This window comes from Peromyscus leucopus, chromosome 7 (genome assembly GCF_004664715.2).
Source record: "Peromyscus leucopus breed LL Stock chromosome 7, UCI_PerLeu_2.1, whole genome shotgun sequence".
Lineage (NCBI taxonomy): Eukaryota > Metazoa > Chordata > Mammalia > Rodentia > Cricetidae > Peromyscus > Peromyscus leucopus.
Window position 1 is genome coordinate 116,318,295 of NC_051069.1, and position 19,932 is coordinate 116,338,226.

Below are 19,932 nucleotides of genomic sequence, written 5' to 3' on the forward strand. Positions count from 1 at the left end.
ACTGACAGCCAAGACTTGGGAGCCACAGGCTATTATTCCTCCTTGCAGTCAAAATCCCATAGAGTAATGTGAAATGGAGAATGGCATACTTTTAATCTTTACAGTGGAGTTAAAATGGGATTTATAGCCTTACATTTGTAATTATCTAGCAATTGGGCTAATTGAAAATAAGTTTAATAAAAGGACTGAAAAACCTTTAATCAGGATAACAGTCCTTTAGCATGCTTTCCCTACAATTATTAATACTTTAGATTTTGAGTGGAAAGCACAGAAGATACAGTACAGGAGGAGCTAATGCAGTAGAGGCAAGAAAAGACTTGAGATATTAACAGGTTGAGTTGGAGTTAAACTGGATTAACAGGGCAGGACAGTACGTTTCAGAGAACCTACCTACCATAAAGATGGTTCCCCAACAGAATTTCATCTGGTCAATAGGATTTTAAAAAGGGTACAGTATTGATACCCTTCAGGTTTAGCCCAGCTTAAACTAATGCTATGGGAACTTGACATGCATTAAAAAGTCCAGAACTTCTAAATGTGAAAGAGAAGTCTACTGAATATCTTGGTTGAGTATTAGAAATAAGAGATTCATGGAGGAAATGAATACAGAACCAGTCACTTTATTCACACGCGTGGCATATGCAACTTTTAATAAACCAAAAAAAAAAAAAAAAAAAAGTCCCAAATATACAAGTGAAAAAAAATCCAAACAATTGACACAGGCCTAACTAATAGCTACTTTATGTACAGCTGTATAAGTTCAAAAAAAGCTACCCTATACGTATGTACAAAAGTTTATACACAGATCTGTACATAAGGGTCTGTACATTTTATTTCCTCAGAACCCTTAGGCGTCACCTCTAGAAGACACCAACACTTCATTCACATATTTTATAAAAGAAAGACATCGAGGATTAATAATATTGTGTCCCTTGTACTTGGACCATGTAGGTGCCAATCGATTGGTTAACAGCTTCTGTCATATAGATCCCGTAGGTAGGTGGGTCCCCTTCACACATTGTGCTCCAATGTAAAAGCCCATAAAGAAAGATGGGGAATGAGCATCATGACCAGGGTGCCACCATAGGTCCAGATGGGTGAGCCCGCCTGCCCCGCTCACTGTCTGTATTCCAGTTCATCCACACTGATGACTTTGGTGGGCATAGAGGGCAGAGGCTGCTGTAGCACATCTGAGCCAAACCATTTGGCCAGGCCCACAGGGGAGCTGCTCCTTTGGCTGGTACGATGTTCCAGCGGGGAGTGCATGTGGGACAGGCCTGACCTGCTGGGCACATTCTGAGGAGTCTGAACGTTGATAGCTGTTGCCTGGGACCCAGAGCCTGGAGGATGCAGAACTATGGAGAAAACAGTGTCACTAGTGCAGTAAAGCAGCCCTGTTCACACTCCCCACCCATAAAAACGTCACAGATACAGTAAGAGGGCCCTTGCCTATTCTCACTCCCACGTTCTGCTGTCACTGTTGATGATATTTTCTGACCCACTGTGCTGGGATAGTTTGTTACTTTCAGGGGTGGAGTGTCTTACCAAAGAAAGGATTTACTCCAGGGCTTCCTGAAGTACAGAATGCTAGATGACTTAACATAGGGAAGCTAAGGTACTCCTGTAAACCCACCAAGGGTGACATGACCACACCTCAGGAAAGATCCTCAGCCTTCAAAGGGGTGAAAAACAAAGCCAGAGCATGCCTGCCTCCCACTGTCCTTGCAGTGGTAACAACCTCAAAGGCTGCCCAGGTCACTTCCCGTCACCCGTTTCTCTAGTGACACCTGTTCTTACTAAGACAAGCTAAGGAACGAAGAGTCAGTGATCCCTCCCTGCTACTGAGTTCCTCACACTTCTGGTGTGGTCAACTAGCCTGGTCCATTCTTGAACCTTACCTGAGCGCTGCAGCTGCTGCTGCATCACTGCCAGGTGCAGAGGGGTCCCAGGACGAGGGTTTAGGAGAGGGTGACTAGCAGCAGAGAAAGGGTACAAAGGTTGACCTAGGAGAGGGCCAGATAGTCCCTGTAGAGGAGCCATGTCTATCCCAGGGGGAAGCACACCTGACAGGGAGAAAGAAGAAACTTCTGTGGTGGCGTACAAAGTTCAAATTTGACCTCAAGTTTTTGCCGATCTGGAAACTTGTAAGAATAAAGAGCTGGGTAGCTGGGTGTGGTGGCACATACTTTTTTTTTGAAGATACTAAAAATCTTTGAAAGGCTATTTCATTTTATTTTTCAAGACAGGGTTTTCTGTGTAGCCTTGGTGGTCCTGAAATCAGGTCTATAGACCAGGCCAGCCTAGAACTCAGAGACCCGCCTGCCTCTGCCTCCATACATGTGTCAGGACACACAAGTACACACTGAGACACAAGTTTAAATGAATGCCAAATCATTTTAAGGGGATTGAACCCACTACTTAGATATACCTACCATAATGCAAAACATTTCATTAGTGGCAGCAATTTTTATGCAATGTCCACTGACCACCCACACCCAGTCAGACTCACCAGCTTGGAGCAAACTTGGAAGATGCTGTGGATGTACTCCTTGGGCTATCAACCTTTGGACCAACCCTGGGTGAAGCTGGTGAGCAGGCCGAACAATAGGAACATGAGGGACCAGGGGAACTTGGTGGGTAGGGCGAAGAAAAGGTGTTCCTGGAACTGGGGGTGCGAGGGTGGGTGTTTTTCTCCCAGGTGCTTTAGGTCGATAGTCTTGTTCTTTGGTATAACGGTTGTTCTGGGACAGTGGGGTGGAGCACGAAGAACGCTGTAACGTCGAAAGTTTAGGATTTGTCGTAGGAGAAGAGTCGTGATCAGTACTGGGTATGGGATTAGATGACAGCAGGTTCTCTGTAAGGATTCAGTCAGAATATTTTGGTATTGAAACCATTTCCCAATTTATTTCGATTCCCAACAGCCCAGCAAATCTTTTTAAAAAGCTGACAATTCTTCCTTGATTCCTCCTAAGCAGTTAGAGGATTTCATGGAATGTGATTTGCCTTAAATGTAGACATGCATACTTGCAACTCTCCAAAAGCACAGGAGAGTTGAGTTAGGGTCACAAAGTAGTTAAGGTCTCGAGCTACGACTAGATGCCAAAATTGTGTTTAGTTTTATCCTCAATTTTTTTAATTTTATGTATATAGATAGGTGTTCTGCCTGCACCTATGTCTGTGTGTGCATCATGTGAATTCAGTGCTCAGAGACCAGAAGAGGGTACTGGATACCCCCAGGCTGAAGTCAGAGATGGTTGTAGCAGCCATGAGAGTGCTAGGAATTGAACCCAGGTCCCAGGAAGAACAGCCAGTGCTTGGAGCCATATCTCCGGCCTGTAGATGCCAAGTTTTGAGGCCATTCCAATTTCTTGCTGGAATAATGGTTTTTTTGTTGTTGTTTTCCTTCCTTGAGGGGTGTTAGACATGAACCCATGGCCTTCTACATACTAAGCAAGTATTCTAACACTAATCTACATTCCCAATGCATAAAAGGGTTTCTGATACAACCCAAAAAACTCAAAAGATTCATGACATAACATTTAAAAAAAAAATCACAAATTAATGCTTAGGAGGAAGTCCCTTATATCCCAGGACTTGAGAGTCAGAGACCAGTAGGTCTTTGTGAGTTTATACAGTGAGATCCTGTCTCAAAACAAAACTACCAACCAACCAACCAAAAACCTATACCAGAAAAGAAAGCCTGTATATTCTATACACCTTTCAGGCAAAGGACAGCTACTGGTAAAACTAGGCCACAAACGCGGTCCAACTTAGTGAAGTGTCTTGCTCTACACAAATGGTAGAGCAAACAGTATCTTCAGTTCACACGGAACAGCTGGGGCTAGAGACACAAGGTCAGCAGTTAAAAAAGCATTGGATGATCTTGAAGAATTGAACCCACATGGCTGCTCATAACCACCTGGAACTCCAGGTCCAGAAGTTCTGATGCCCTCTTGTAGAGACATCCCTGTAGGCAATACACTAAAATTTTAGAAAGAACTGAACTGTATTAATATGCCAATTGAATCTGTCATTCAACTTCGCAGACTAGTAGGAATCCTAAGCGAGAACTGTTATTCCAGCTGGACAGAATGTCAAGCCAGCAAGTCTGACTGAGCTCACCCAACCCACCTCCCTGACACTGCAGTCATGCATGCCTACGTTCTGACACACACAAGGTGAGCGGTACCTTCACTGGCCTTCTGAGTATCCTCTTTAGCATCACCAGGCACCACTGTTCCAGGTGCTATGTCCTCCTTGCTTTTCTCTCTGCTTTCATACATCTTCCGGATCACTGAGGTAGGGGTGAAGGAAGGAGAGAGCTGCAAAGAAAAGGGGCACAATTAGCACACTGAAGCTTTTTCGCTTTTAGACGACACAGGGATTTAAACCTAGGGTCTTGCACATGCTTGGAAGCGCTTGACTACTGTGCTATGCAGCACCTGCCCTTGGGCCTGGCTTCATCAGTGAAGTCATTCAACAGAGTGAAGAGTCCCCATTTTGCCTACATGGGTAGAGGCAACTCTAATGTTCTGGTCTCTAGCCACTGGCAGAAAACACAAAGAGGCAAAGAGTCATTGTCCTAAGAGTTTCAGCCCTTGTTCACCTGTAAAAATGGGTCTGTCTCTCTTCTCATGTTTATCTAGCCTGGGATGGGGAGGGGAAGAGAGGAGGGTATGCCTGGAACTGTACCTTGGTAAACACGAAAGGGATGTTTCAAAGACAACCTCAGAACTTATGATATCCCTTGTTTCTAGGTTTTTTTTTTTTTTAAAAAACAAAAAACAACAACAACAACAAAAAAAAACAATTGCATACAAGAAAATTCAACTATCTTTACTTACTAGGACTTACCAATGAGGGTCCTTTGTTCCTGTTTCTGTTTTATTTTTAATGATTTTATTATGCATATGCCCAAAAATTTAAAGGTAGGAGACAAGATGTAACTCAAACAAAACTCCTTCCAGAATTTCTCTAACGCAAGAGCTTTTGAGTTGCTTAGTGCAGAGACCCATATGGAGTCCTGAAGCATAGAACAATTGTTTTTTTCCCATTTGTCTATCAGCTTTGATTGGATAATAAAGGTCTGTAGGAGTGGAAAAAAAAAAAAAAAGCCAGTGCTAACGCTACCCTTACCACATGAATAAGCACACCTGTAATAGAAGAGAACTATTGGCGGACTTGCCAGCATATTCACTGGAGTCCCTGAGAAGTGACCAGTCACTCCTCTCACCTCCTTCTACTTCCCCACACCAGCTATTCTGATTTGTTTTTTAGACAGGGTCTCGCTAGGACCAGGTTGGCCTTAAACTCGGAGATCCGTTTGCCTCTGCCTCCCAAGTGCTGACATTAGGTGTATGTCCCCAGGCCTGGCCCAGTTGTATTTCTAAGCACTGATTTCTTTTGTCCTGGCACAAGTTCATCTATCTCCTAGAGCATACTTTCCTCAATGTAGGGACTTTACTAGAAAGTGAGTTAGGGGGAGACCTAATAAATAAATAGGCATAAAAGGTAGTATTCCTGTGGAAGGCATTCAGAAACACAGGGAACACACTGGTATAACACAGATAACCAGATGCAGAAATCTTAAAGCCATTCAGTTACTAAAGGTCACTGACCATGCTTGTGATGGAGGCAGCGGGAGCTGGGGAAGAGGAATTTCCTCGGTGCATGGGTGCTGGTGACTTTGATACGCGCTGTTGCCTGTGAACAGATCAATTAACAGTGTCAGCTCCAGACTACTTAATGCCAAGTCAAAAACCATGTAACTCAAGACCAGTCTAGGAACTTAGCACACCTTTCACTTATCCAATTTAATTTCTTAAACATTCAAAATATGAAAGAGTAATGTTAAATTCTGAGGGAAGACAAAAGCTCTGTGTGGTAGAAGCAGTCAATAACCCAAAGCAAACCAAGATGCAAGATACCAAACAAGGTATAGTGAGAAAATAAAGAAAGGATTGGAGGAAGAAGCTGCATTAAGCTAGGTGAGACCAGAAAGAAGCTACGAAGGAACAAAGGTTCAGAAAGAAGGTGCAGGGACTTTAGGCATGTGGTGTTATCTGGGCTGATATAGTTTAGTTGTAAACTACACCAGTGGGGTTAAAAGCCTTCATTCTGGAGGCTGGTATACTCCAGAAGGTAGGGGCAGCACCAATTAGCATCGTCTGCAACGCAACTGGTGCCTTATCTCAAATCAAACTGAGAACTGGGAGTGTCCATTCATCATGCCCTACCACTTCTGACCTATGCCTATGATCAGACCTGTCAAAGAAAAAATACTTTTGAAAGGTAGGGTCTCGCTACATAGTCCTGGCTACTCTGAAACTCACTATGTAGAACAGGCTGGCCTTCAATGCAAACATTCTCCTGCCTCTGCTGGAAGGCACTATCCCTAGCCATTCTATTTATTCTCCCTTAGCCTATAAGAAAATGGGAAACAGGGTTGACATAGAAACAAGTTGAGAAAAAGCTTATTTATATGCACTCACACAACCTATACGTATCGTTAATGACTGAAATCTTCTGACTCATAGGCAATGATGGGATCCTAAATCTGTAAGCTTTCCAATCAGTATTCACAAACTACGCTACTCTTAGATGAAGTTTGAGAACATGAGCAATGTATTCTAAGTGTACATGGGAAAGAACCCCAAACCTGGGGGTTCACAAAATTTATCATTTACACTTATTTATTTATTGGGGGGGGGGGCATTCAAGAAGGATTTCTCTGTCTAGCAGTCCTGGCTGTCCTGGAACTCACTCTGTAGATCTGCCTGCCTCTGCCTCCTAAGCGCTGGGATAAAGGTGTGCATCACTACCCCCCGGCTCCTTTTTATAAACAGAGCATCAATGTGTTAGGCAACACCACCAGTGCTTGAGACACAACAGTGAATGAACTCCCATCTCAAGGAAATGATACACTTATGGTGCAGGGCAAAGGAGGGGAATAGCCAGGGGTGGGGTGTGGAGTGGTGGTGGCTGTAGGCCCCATCACAATCCCAGACACAAGAGGATTGCTGGGAATTCCAGTTCAGCCAAAGTTAGAGTTCAGACCCTGCCTCTGCCTTAAAAAAACCAAACAACAACAAAACAGCAGAAACAAGGGCTAGTGGTGTGGGTGTGTAACAACAGAGTGCTTGTCTAGCATGTCCAAGGCCCCGAGTTCAATACCCGGCACAGTAAAAAGAAAAAGAAATTAACTGGTAGAAACACTATAAATTTAAAAAATTATTCACTTGCAACAAATTGTAAGGTCCAATTATGACACTATTATGATTTAGCTAACTAACTCAAAAGTCATTTACAAATTAAGAATGCAAAACTATATAGAATAAAAAAAAAGAAAGCACAGGACACACAGCAGGATCCTGGAGAATTCAACTGTATTCCTCTACTGACAGCATCTGCAGCGGGATGGAATTCCCATCTTACAGTGGATCACCATACCATGTGCAAGTTATACTTATGAGATGTATACATACGTACGTACGTGTGTGTGTGTGTGTGTGTGTGTATGATTTACCAATCTCAGAAGACTATTAACCAATCAGTACCCAAATCTGCATAAGTAGGATTAGTGGTTTACCTGTTTCTGAGTCCGTCTCTGGTTCTATCCACTTGTGGTTTATTAAAACCAGGCTGATAGAAGGATGCTGTCTGAACTGCAAGGTCATGTGGGAGGGCCAGCCCCTCCAAAGCAGCCTGCTGCAATTCTAGCTGGCTCATCTGCTCAACAGAATAGCAAGGGACAATCAGTGAAATACGACAAAGTTCAATTTTCCACAAAGGTCTGTCTTGTGACTTAAAAGGCAGTTAAGAAAACAATATTACAAAAACTAAGCTGTTATGCTGCTGTCCACCGAATGATATTTTTAAAATTTAAATAGTGGGATGAGAGATGGCTCAGTGTTTAAGAGCATTTATTGTTCTTACAGAGTATCCAGGTTCAATTCCCAGCACCCACATGGCAGCTGACAAATGTCTTAACTCCAGTTCCAGGGGATCTGATGACTTTTTGAAAACTCCTTGGGCAATGAGCACACACATAGTGCACAAACATAAATGGAAGCAAAACATTCATACCCATAAATCTAAAAATTTTTTAATTTAAATAGAATTCATCACTCAGCAATTTTCTCCTCGGAATGCACTTCAACTAAAGTATCATTGCAGAGCAAACCATGTATTTCACTGGTGCAGTTCAATTCTCTACCCCACAAGCAACAGCAAGGGTGAAAAGGCAGGGAGACTGGACCGGTCTGAGGAAGAGCTCAGCCTGACCTGGGCTGTGACAGGGCTCATGGGCTTGCGCATGCCTTGGAATGGATCTCCAAGTAGCTGCTGGGGTCCTGATGGGAAACCTGCCAGGAAAGTTCCAGAATCAATGAATGTCAAGCATTAGTGCCTGAGACAGCATAAGCATTCCCACCAGCATGTTGGTGCTTGCTCAATAGGGAAATGTTGCTTCTGCAGCCTGATAAGACGTCCCCTTTCCCCTTTCCTCCCCCAGTGTGTGTATGTGGACCTCAAGCAAAGTTCTTAATGGCCTCAATTGCTGCTGTAACCTTCTTTCCACTAAGCTGTCACCTTTGTCCTTTTCAGAGCCGAGAGCTCTCTGGCTAAGACTATTTTCATTCAGCAGAATGGCCAAGCTTGACAGGCCAGCTGGCATTCAAGCAGAGTCCAGAGCTCCGAGGGTCAGAGTTTCCACACAAGTCTGTAGGACTGTGGACAAATACTCAGGGATTGGATTGGCCAAGGCAAGAAGCCTGGCAGCCTCCGGTGGTTTGACGGCATAAACACTAAGACAGCTCTCTGGAAGTGCTTCTTCCAGGCACATTCTGGACCAACCCAGCACTTCACAGCTCACTGTTTACCAACTTCAACTGCTCACCAGAAAGTCATTACTGCGACCGGCGCCCCATGTAGCCTCTAACTCATTATGTAGCTCAGGGTGGCCTTAAAACATGAGATCCTCCTGCCTCATCATCCCAAGTGCCAAGATTAAAGGAGTGTACTATCACCTCCTGGCTTTCCTCAAGTTCTTGCTTTTTATCAAGGATAGACCTAAAAATCCAAATTAAACTTTTCAGCTAAATTCTCTAAATAAGAAAACTAAAGAGCTACACAAAGAAGTTTACTATGAACATACTGACTTAGGAGGATAGCTGGATGATAAACTATCTTCCACCTTGACGTTACACTCTACATCAATCAGTATGACTCATTTATACATTCCCTTTAAAATCCTTTAAGCGTAGACTGCTGAGTCTAGGGAACAAGTCTATCCTACTTGGACATAAGGGAAGATTGACAGGCTTAACAGCAGTTACTGAAGTGAGAACCTAAGTCAATAGTGGAGTGCTTAACTGGTAGGCATGAGGCTCTAGGTTCAACCCCATCACTGCTAAAGCACTAGTTACCAAGTGGTGATGGTATCCTTGGATGAAGGTAGTCTGCTGAGGCTGCTCGATTTTGAAACACCTGTGACATAGGAGGAGAGGGCGCTCTTTGGCTCAGTAAAGATGCTGTAGGCTCCAAGCTCCCCATAAGGCCACTGAGAAGATTGGAAGAAGCAGGTCTCTGAACCGGTTGACCCAGAAGTTCCTATAGGCAGAAATGCCAGATCCCTGTGAACAAACCTACTTCTTCCTTCCAGTCAAAAGCTTTGAAATAGGAATTCACTTTTTTGGAAGCTAGCCAATGACTCTCATGCACTACTGAGGATCTGGCATCTGTACATGTAAGACGTTTCCCCAAATGTTTAACTACTAACATTTAAGTTAGTGCTAAAAACACAGATTAGGTACTCAAGTTCCACAGAAACTGTAAACCGGCAAACCAGAAACATTAAATCATCCTACGCCACCCACTGGGATAAGCAGCATAGCAAACGACCTTAGGCAGCAACAGTACATCTCTGTCTGCCACAGAAAGGTCACTCTGAGGGATCAGTGTAAGGCTTTAACATACCTGTAGGATGTTTTTAGGGACAGGCTGGCCTGGAATCTCAGCTGGGGCCAACAAGTGACTTTCAAGGTTTCGCTAATAAAAGAAAGGAAGGAAGAAAACCAGGTTTAACTTCAACATGATTTATATTGGGGACCACAAAAATATAACAAATATTCCCAAGGGAATTGACAGTTAACAACAGAATGGTGCTCAAGTCACAGAAAACTGACTCCAACCAACTCACTCCTCTTTCTCATCCATGTGACTCAAAAGATCCTTCCCATGTACATGAAGAGTCATTAGGAAATACAAAGGCAGCATTAATCCATTCCTATCTAACTCTATGACCCCCGCCCCCCAGAAAAAGGGTGAGACTGAGGAGCAGTCAGGTATCACAGAGTTGATTTTCATTTTGAAGGAACTGTTACTGATCATTATCACTGACAAGATTTACGGACCAAATAAAATATTAAAAACAAGGGGGCTGGAGATGGCTCAGTGGTTAAGAACACTGGCTGCTCTTTCAGAGGTCTGACCTGGGCTCTATGCCAGCTCTCATATGATGGCTCACAACCACCTATTACTCTAGTTCCAGGGAATCAGACATATTCTGGCCTCCATAGGCATAAGACACGCACATATATACATCATGCAAGCAAACACTCATACATGTGTGGTAGCACATGCCCTTAGATCCAAGCACTTGAGAGACAGAAGCAGGTGGATCTGAGTTCCTGGCTATCCTGGTATACACAGTGAGTTCCAGGACAGCCAGGGTGACCTAGAGAGAGACTGTCTCAAAACAATACCCCAAAACCCAGAAACTATTACTATGTTACCATTTTTTTTTTTTTTTTTTTTTTTTTTTGGTTTTTCGAGACAGGGTTTCTCTGTGTAGCTTTGCACCTTTCCTGGGACTCACTTGGTAGCCCAGGCTGGCCTCGAACTCACAGAGATCCGCCTGCCTCTGCCTCCCGAGTGCTGGGATTAAAGGCGTGCGCCACCACCGCCCGGCACTATGTTACCATTTTAAGTTAAGCTCCTTAAAATGTGTCTCACACGCAGGACAAAGTTCAATCTGTTCTGCTCTTAATCTGGTAACGGTCTTGCTTTGTGTAACTAACCTGCACCCTACTGCATGTCTGAGTATTGTTTGACCCCTGAACTCAGCCAACAATACTTTCTGATGCAATTCCCCTTCCCTTAGAGGGAACTGTCTAAGTCCATAGCAGATTCAAAGCCTTTAATTGTTGGCTGTGGAATTAGGACTAAATGTAGATGATTTTAATAAGTAGGCAACTTACTACATGGCTTAGTATATTTGCAGTAGAGTCTGCAATTCCATGTAATACAGTTTGGGAATGAACTTCATTACTCAGAAGGACAGCAGCAGATGAGAACTATTATCCAACAGTTATGACTGAAGACACTGACTGTAGCAGTAGCCCAGGACCTCACATACAAACCAAGCAACATGGATATATTCTAAGTTTGTGTAAATAGTGACCTACCCACTTTATACCATCAGTCTTATTAGCAGATGTCTGAGGCTCATTCCCTCACCTTGGCTAAAACTAGATATAAGTAAGAGCACCGAAACTCCAGTACCAAACTCACGGCTCAGGGTTAATACTGTGAATAAAATCAAAGGCTGAGATATGAAATACTGAGTTCTCTTCTTTTTCTTTCAAGACAGAGTCTGTTTATGTAGCCTAAGCTGGTCTCAAACCTGCCACTCTCCTCCTGCTTCCTCCTCCCAACTGCTCCCAGCTACTTTGCCTCCACTTCCTTGGAAGGGAGAGCAGGAGAGTTTAGTTACATCCACAGCCCTTGGTTTTATAAGCCAGGTCTTGCTGTGTTGCTCATGCAAGCAAAAACTTCCTAGGTAGCTCAGGTTGGCCTTCAATTTATAATCCTGTCTCACTCCCCCAAATACTAGGATGTGTGCCATGGTTAGAAACACATGTGTTCCTCATTGGATAGCATTTATCCTATTGTGTGGAAGTATCTCTGAAGCAGTTTATAGGATCTTTCCCCTTTGAGTTGAATGTTATAGCCTGAATGTGCTTCAAGGGGGCAAGAGGAAAAGGCCCTCTGTTTGACCTTAACTGTTGGTCAGCTAAGGAAAGCTGAAGATCACTTGCTTCACTGGGTATAAAAACAACCAGGGCTAGAGAGATGGATCAGCAGCAAAAGCACCTGTTGCATGACAACTCAATTCAATTTCATGACTCACAATGTGGAAAAGGAAAACTGACTCCCTGAGGCTGCTCTCTAATCCCCACACATGTTGGGGCACACATATGCCCACAAAAACATATACATGCACACAATTTTTTTTGGGGGTGGTGGTGGCTTCAAGACAGGGTTTCTCTGTGTAGCCTTGGCAGTCCTAAAACTCACTCTGTAGACCAGGCTGGCCTCAAACTCACAGAGATGCCTCTGCCTCTTGGCCTGATACCAGTGTTTTTTGTTTTTTTTTGTTTTTTTTGTTTTGTTTTGTTTTTTTTTTTTTGAGACAGGGTTTCTCTGCATAGCTTTGCGCCTTTCCTGGAACTCACTTGGTAGCCCAGGCTGGCCTCGAACTCACAGAGATCCGCCTGGCTCTGCCTCCCGAGTGCTGGGATTAAAGGCGTGCGCCACCACTACCCGGCGATACCAGTGTTTTTTAAGACTGGGTCTCAGGTGGCCCTGGCTGGTCCTGAGCTCCTGATCCTCTCAGATACTAGTATTACAGGCATGCATTGCTATATTCAGTTGAGCTCAAGGGATAAGTTTCTGTTCTGTAATGGTGACCCTACATACTAGGTATGTGTTTATCTTACTGGGTTATATCCAGAATTCAATTACTTTCCTTTCTTAGGAAAGGACTTCATAAAGTTATGCAGGAATTGCATTAGATTGAATTGTTCAATCATCCTACTGTCCCAGACATACACATTATTCACAGATACACTTTTTTCTACTAACAAATAGCACATCCATAATCAAGAAACAAACACCAACAACCAAGCAACTTCTAATGAAATTTCCAATCTACTCAGAACACCTTCATAAAACCCATTTATTATTGCAGTGGGAGGTGATACAGAGTTGGAAAGAAGAGGCTGGATGAGGTGGTGCTGAATACTTACACTGACTTTGGGCTGAGTAGGCAAAGTCCCACTTGCCTTCATGGTGCTCACTAGTTTGTTGAATGCAGTCATATCGCCATCTTTCTTGAGCTGTCGATTGCTAGTTACAGCACTCAGGGTCTCCTCTAAATGTTCTGCCATGAAGGGAGTTGAATTCTTCATTTGCTGGTCCACTTTCAAGCCCTTGAGCCCTGCTTCTACCTCTTCCACTGAAAGTACAACCCCTGAATGTGCTGAGAAGTTGAGAAAGTTCTGGTTATACCAAGCAAAGGGGTATTTGATAGGAATTCTCACTGGCTTTCATGACAATTATTTTGTAACTGAAGTGAGGCTGTCAAAAAGGCTGACACTGAAAATAGACCAACTGAACACTTATAATCAGTTTCTCAGTAGGACTACGGCTATAATTATGTACATAGAAAGATATGGCTGGACAAGGTGGTCCACACATTTAAACCCAGCACTCAGGAGGCAGAGGCAGGCAGAGCTAAGTGAGTGTGAGCCTAGCTGTACATAGGGAGGCTCCAGGACAATAAAAACCACAGACCCTGTCTCAAAAACTAAAGAGAGCGAGGTACACACCTGGAGAAATGGCGAAGTGGTTAAGAGCACATATTGTTCTTACAGGACCTGAGTTCAATTCCCAGCATCCACGACAGGCAGCAGCTCACAGCTGAACTGCCTGGAACTCCAGTTTCAGAGAACCTGTACTCTCTCACCCTCTTGGGCCCATACACAGACACACATTAAGGTAAATAAATAGAGAGAGAGAGAGAGGGAGAGAGAGAGGGAGAGAGGGAGAGAGAAAGAGAGAGAGAGAGAGAGAGAGGGAGGGAGGGAGGGAGGGAGGGAGGGAGGGAGGAAGGAAGGAAGGAAGAAAGAAAGAAAGAAAGAAAGAAAGAAAGAAAGAAAGAAAGAAAGAAAGAAAGAAAGAAAGAAAGAAAGAGAAAGAGGAAGGAAGAAGGAAAGGAAAGGAAAGGAAAGGAAAGAAGGAAGGAAGGAAGGAAGGAAGGAAGGAAGGAAGGAAGGAAGGAAGGAAGGAAGGAAGGAAGGAAGGAAGGAAAAAAACGAATGGAATAAACTACACCAAAAATATTTAGATGCTAGCTGGGCGATGGTGGCGCACGCCTTTAATCCCAGCACTCGGGAGGCAGAGGCAGGCGAATCTTTGTGAGTTCGAGGCTAGTCTGGTCTACAAAGTGAGATCCAGGACAGGCTCCAGAGCTACACAAAGAAACCCTGTCTTGGAAAAAAAAAATTTAGATGCTAGAAACTGAGAGGGCAGAACTATGGGGTATGACTTTTCAAATATCCTGACATAGTGAGTTCTCAGACAGCCAAAACTACATAGAGGGATTCTTCCCCAAAAACCAAAAAACCTTAAAACTTGTCAGGCAGAATGATATCTTATAACAAATCTCTCCAGACTTTGCTCCCAGGGACAAGAACTCAGCCAAATGACAACAAGACTACACTGTGGTCTCACTGCACTGACTGATGCTAAGGACTTGTTGCCTAAGTAAGAACATGGTAAATGAAGGCACAGTTGTGAGGAACAGGAAAGTTAGGCTTGAGAGGACAGAAACAGTCCTGGGCTGTTACAATGGGTCCTAAGTACAAACTGGAGGAGGTCTGGTATAGTGCACCTTTAATACTAGCACTCTGGAGACAGAGGCCAGAGGTTCTTTGTGAGTTATAGGCCAACGTGGCCTACATAGCAAGTTCTAGGTCAGCCAGAGCATAAAAGATACAAGGCTGTGTGGCAACATACCAGGATCTTTTGAAAAACATTACCCAAGCCGGGCGGTGGTGGCGCACGCCTTTAATCCCAGCACTTGGGAGGCAGAGGCAGGCGGATCTCTGTGAGTTCGAGGCCAGCCTGGTCTCCAAAGTGAGTTCCAGGAAAGGCGCAAAGCTACACAGAGAAACCCTGTCTCGAAAAACCAAAAAAAAAAAAAAAAAAAAAAAAAAAAAGAAAAACATTACCCAAATCCTGCCATGCATCTCATCTGACTTGATGAGAAGCAGTACATCACAACCATTCCTTAAGGACATGTGAACGTTAAACAGCTAAACAACAAACACTTACAGCTCTCCTTAAGTTTTTCTTTATTTGCAGAAAGGCTAGAAAGAAGAGGTTTTAAATCCACTTTGGCTTTCTGTAGCATTTCTAAAATGTCCACTTTATTTTCAGCATGGTCTTCCGATGGTATAGGAGCAAAATAATTCCCCGAATTCTGCCCAGGAGAGAGGACGGCTTGTTCCAGACCTGATTTTGTAAATAAACATTCACAGTTGGTCCCATTGAACATAGATACTTCCCTTCAACAGCACAAAAAGAAGAGACACTGAAGGCTTTTCAGTTTCCAAAACCCATTTAGCCCTGGTGGACCACTGACTAATGAAGACAAAATGAACCTTGGCAGGGGAGGCTCAATTCACACACATGTCTAGAATGTGAAGCTATCTTACCTGCAAGTCTCTCAAGTTCTTCATGCGGGGTGGATCCAAGGCTGCTGGATCTGCTCCCTGACCGGCTTGGGTTAGAGAACCACCTACTGAAGCGGCTGGCAGAGACTGACCCTTCTCCCAGAACATCTTCTATCATCTGACAAGAGAGACAGAGGGTTAAGGCAACAGTCTCTAAGTGAAAAGGACATGAAGGTTAAATGTTAAGCCACTGACTCTGAAACTTCCTTTGAAACTGCTGACCCAAAATCACTTCCAGAACTTAGGAGTTGAGCCTTTTTCTTCCCCTTTCTGAGCAACTCAAATTTGGGCATAAAAAAGCCCAGACCTCCTATGCACATACAGCAAAGCCTCTGTATTTCAGTTCTCTACCATTTGCCCCATTAGAAAAGCTAACTTGTAGCAGGAATCTTAAAAGTTCTTATTGATAAAATCAAACCGGAGGCCAGTTATTGGGGTGAATACTGGAAGGTCAGAGAGACAGATCAAGCCACAGTTATTTCACCTCGCCGGATCCTCAGCTGGTCTTGTCTCCTCAGACTGGAGTCCTTTGAGTCCTCATCCGGAATGGGTCTCAGCTGAATTACTGCTCTAAAGCCTGAATTCTTAACCAGCCAAAAGCTTAACCAGCCAAATGCTTAACCAGCCAAATGCCTCTAGTTTCTCGTCCTCACGCCTTATATATCTTCCTGCTTTCTACCACCACTCCCTGGGATTAAAGGCTGGCTTTCTGGGATTAAAGGCATGTCACCATGCTTGGCTATTTCCAATGTGGCCTTGAACTCACAGAGATCCAGAGGGATTTCTATCTCTGGAATGCTAGGATTAAAGGTGTGAGTGCCACCATTTTCTAGCCTTTGTATCTAGTGGCTGTCTGTTCTCTGACCCCAGATAAATTTATTAAGGTACACAATATTTTGGAAAACACAATACCACCACACTAACTTCTCAAGGGATTGTTTCATAACCACAATCTGTACCAGATTGTAGCACTCTGACCATTATGATGGCTTCAGTTAGACTGTTTATGAAGGAATGATTAAAGAAAAACCATGGTTCCAACTTGGTGGTCTCAGGACTGAAAGGAATATTATGAAATTCAACTCTGACAACCTTAAGAAGCCAAAATACAGGCGGTGGTGGCACATGCCTTTAATTCCAGCACTTGGGAGGCAGAGGCAGGTGGATCTCTGAGTTCTAGGCCAGCCTGGTCTACAGAGTGAGTTCCAGGACAGGTTCCAAAGCTACAAAGAGAAACCCTGTCTCAAAACATTAAAAAAAAAAAAAAAAAGCCAAAATACATAAATGTAAAACTAAGAAATGACCATTATAGCCAGGCAGTTTTGGCACACACACACCTCTGTCCCAGCATTTGGGAGGCAGAGGCAGGTAGATCTCTGAATCTGAGGTCAGCCTAGTCTACAAAGTGAGTTCGAGGATGGCCAGTGAAACCCCATCTTGAAAAACAAAACAAAAAAGAAAAATGATCACTATTCCAGCCAAGGGTGGTGTGAAATATGTAATTCCAGCACTGGAGAGGTTGATGTCAGCCTGGGACACACACTGAGATCTTGTCTCAAAAAATAAGCATCAAAATGAAAGGCACACAGGAGGATAATTAACTCTAGTCAAAGTACAGAAAGTGGATATAAAAACATCATAAAATGATACACCTCAGTGGAACAAATGAGTGTAGGCAAAATACAACTAATTTAGTGCAAATAGAAATTTTATTAAATGAAACAAAAAACAAACCACCAAAACCCAAAATAAACAAAAGACACTAAAAGTTCTAGTTACTGTTTCAATGTTGACAACTGTGAAGCTTTAGGGCCAGTGACATGGCTCAGCAGGTCAAGGCACCAATGGTACAAGCCTGAAGACCTGAACCCACAGAAGGCAGGAGGGGAGAACCAACTCCACAAAGCTGGTCTCTGACCTCCACGGATGTACTGTAGCTTTGTAGCACCAAGTGTGCATCACCCAAACTAAAACATTTGAAAGGTAAAATTCTTAATCAATTAAAAAGTTCTAATTAAAAAAAAAATCCACCTGTAAAATGCCGGGTGGTGGTGGTGGTGGTGGTGGTGGTGGTGGTGGTGGTGGTGGTGGTGGTGGTGGTGCACGCCTTTAATCCCAGCACTCAGGAGGTAGAGGCAGGCGGATCACTGTGAGTTTGAGATCCAGGATAGGCACCAAAACTACACAGAGAAATCCTGTCTCCAAAAACAAGAAACAAAACAAATAAACAATAGCTTTGCATTTCAATCTAACATAATCTTACTAAAGACAAAAATAAAGGACATAAATAAAGTACTTGGACATTTTCAAAAGAAATTAAGTAAGTACTGAGAAAATAATTTTTTCCTTTTCTTTTGGTTTTTTTTAAGACAGGGTTTCTCTGTGTAGCCCTGGCTGTCCTGCAACTTGCTCTGTAGACCAGGCTGGCCTAGAAATCAGAGATCTGCCTACCTCTGCCTCCTAAGTGTTGGATTAAAGACGTGTGCCACCACCGCCCGGCTCTTTTTTAAATTTTGTTTTATTATTTAATACATTATGGATGTTTTGCCTGTATGTCTTTGCACCATGTATGTGAAGTGCCATCAGAAGCCAGAAGAGTGCATAAATATCCTGGACCTGGAGTGAAGAGACAGTTGTGGCTGCCATGTGAACACTGAGACTCAAGCCCAGGTCCTCTACAGGAACAGATAGTCCTCTTGACCACTGAGTCATTTCTCCAGCCCCCAACTGTGTGTTTTGTAAAATTTTATGTTCAAGAGTGGAAACAAACTTGTTCTTAGACACATTTGTGGAGATATTCATCTCAAAAAACAAGGTGCTTGAGTCCAAAAGGAATCCTAAAAGTTTGGCCATTTTTAACACATGACGAAGCAGAACCTCATCCTGCACAAAAAATGAACACAGATGATTTCTGAATGAGGATATCCTTTAACTATCAGCTGATGAAGGAGCTGGGATATTTCAGCTGCCCTTAGTAGAGTTTTTTATTTTGTTGTTTCAAGACAGGGTTTCTCCATGTAGTTTTGGTACCTGTCCTGGACCAGGTTGGCCTCAAACTCTCAGAAATCTGCCTGGGTCTGCCTCCCTAGTGCTGGAATTAAAGGTGTGTGCCACCGTCGCCTGGCCTTAGTAGAGGTTTTTTAACTGACTCTTTAAAAAATGTATATATAGTGAGTGTGGTACATGCCTTTAATCTTGACACTTGTGAAGCAAAAGTAGGTGAATCTCTGAGTTCCAGGCCAGCTAAGGCTACAGAGTGAGACCCTAGCTCAAAAGAAAAGAAAAAAAAAATACCCCTCCCTGAAAAAGAGAAAGGGAAAAAAAACCCACAAAGTCAAATTTAACCATAATTAGGTGCTCCATCCTTATGTATTCTTTTTTAACAACAAAAAAGTCGAGGCAGGTTTTACTATGCAGTCAGACCAGCCTTGAAATGACTATGTAGCTCCAGCTAACCTCAGACTCAAACTCTTCTTGTCTCAGCATCCCAAGTGCTAGGATTACAGGTATGTACCCAGATTCCATACATGTTTATTTTTATTTTGCATGTGTGTGTGGTATGTATATATGGATATTCCTGTGTGTAGGTACATACGTGTTGGGTACATATGCATGTGTGCAAGCAGAGGTCAGAGGTTGATGTCAGGTATCTTCTTTACTCTCTATTTTATAAATTGAGCCAAAGCCTCTCATTTGAACTCACAAACACAGCTAGTTCTGTTAGCCAGCTTGCTCCAACAATCCTACCTCCACTTCCTGTGTGCTAGGATTACAGGAGGACCACCATACTGCCCCAACATAAACTTGGGTTCTAGAAAGCTAAATTTCATTCAGTCCTCACCCTTTCACAGCAAGGGTTTTATCCACTAAGCCATCTCTCTAACCCCTCCAGTTATATTTGCAAATGTGCTGTTACACTTACCGAAGCCAAGCATGGCACCTTGTCAAGGTTAAAGAACTCATTAAAGTCAAATTCTCCTGGGGACTGCTCAGGTAGGACAACATCCCTTGGGACTTCCTGATCAGCAGAGGGCTCCTGGGCCAGGATGACTTCCACCTCGTCCTCTTCGGCCACCCCTCCATTACATTCCACTATGCCTGAAAACAAAACCAGGACAGAAACCACCTGCTGAAGTACATGCTCCAGCCTCACTGTGTGCCTTTGGCTGTCAATACACATGCAGAAGAACCGTGCATGACTGTCAACAGACTTCTTGTGCAGGTACGGCACTTCCTATAATGAAACATTTAGCACTACTTCTCTGGGAACTGGAATAGAGAAACGTCATTGCTAAGTACCCAGAACATTAACAGAGTAGAGACAGGACTCTGGCCCCATTCCTAAATATGTCAA

General features: G+C 43.4%; 1 protein-coding gene across 1 annotated transcript in view; it reads right to left on the bottom strand.

Moving 5' to 3' along the window:
- Positions 1 to 623: 623 nt before the first annotated feature.
- The window catches only part of Eif4enif1 (eukaryotic translation initiation factor 4E nuclear import factor 1), a 41,799-nt gene continuing 22,490 nt past the window's right edge, over positions 624 to 19,932 (bottom strand). The window contains exons 7-19 of the mRNA XM_028870707.2: positions 19,501 to 19,676; positions 15,561 to 15,696; positions 15,178 to 15,357; positions 13,089 to 13,321; positions 9,976 to 10,047; positions 9,426 to 9,609; positions 8,284 to 8,363; positions 7,589 to 7,728; positions 5,619 to 5,703; positions 4,190 to 4,322; positions 2,510 to 2,854; positions 1,899 to 2,063; positions 624 to 1,355 (exon numbers count right to left, since the gene is read on the bottom strand). Coding sequence (XP_028726540.1) covers positions 1,117 to 1,355; positions 1,899 to 2,063; positions 2,510 to 2,854; positions 4,190 to 4,322; positions 5,619 to 5,703; positions 7,589 to 7,728; positions 8,284 to 8,363; positions 9,426 to 9,609; positions 9,976 to 10,047; positions 13,089 to 13,321; positions 15,178 to 15,357; positions 15,561 to 15,696; positions 19,501 to 19,676 — 2,168 coding nt within the window. The 3' untranslated portion in view covers positions 624 to 1,116. The remainder of the gene's footprint in view (positions 1,356 to 1,898; positions 2,064 to 2,509; positions 2,855 to 4,189; positions 4,323 to 5,618; positions 5,704 to 7,588; positions 7,729 to 8,283; positions 8,364 to 9,425; positions 9,610 to 9,975; positions 10,048 to 13,088; positions 13,322 to 15,177; positions 15,358 to 15,560; positions 15,697 to 19,500; positions 19,677 to 19,932) is intronic.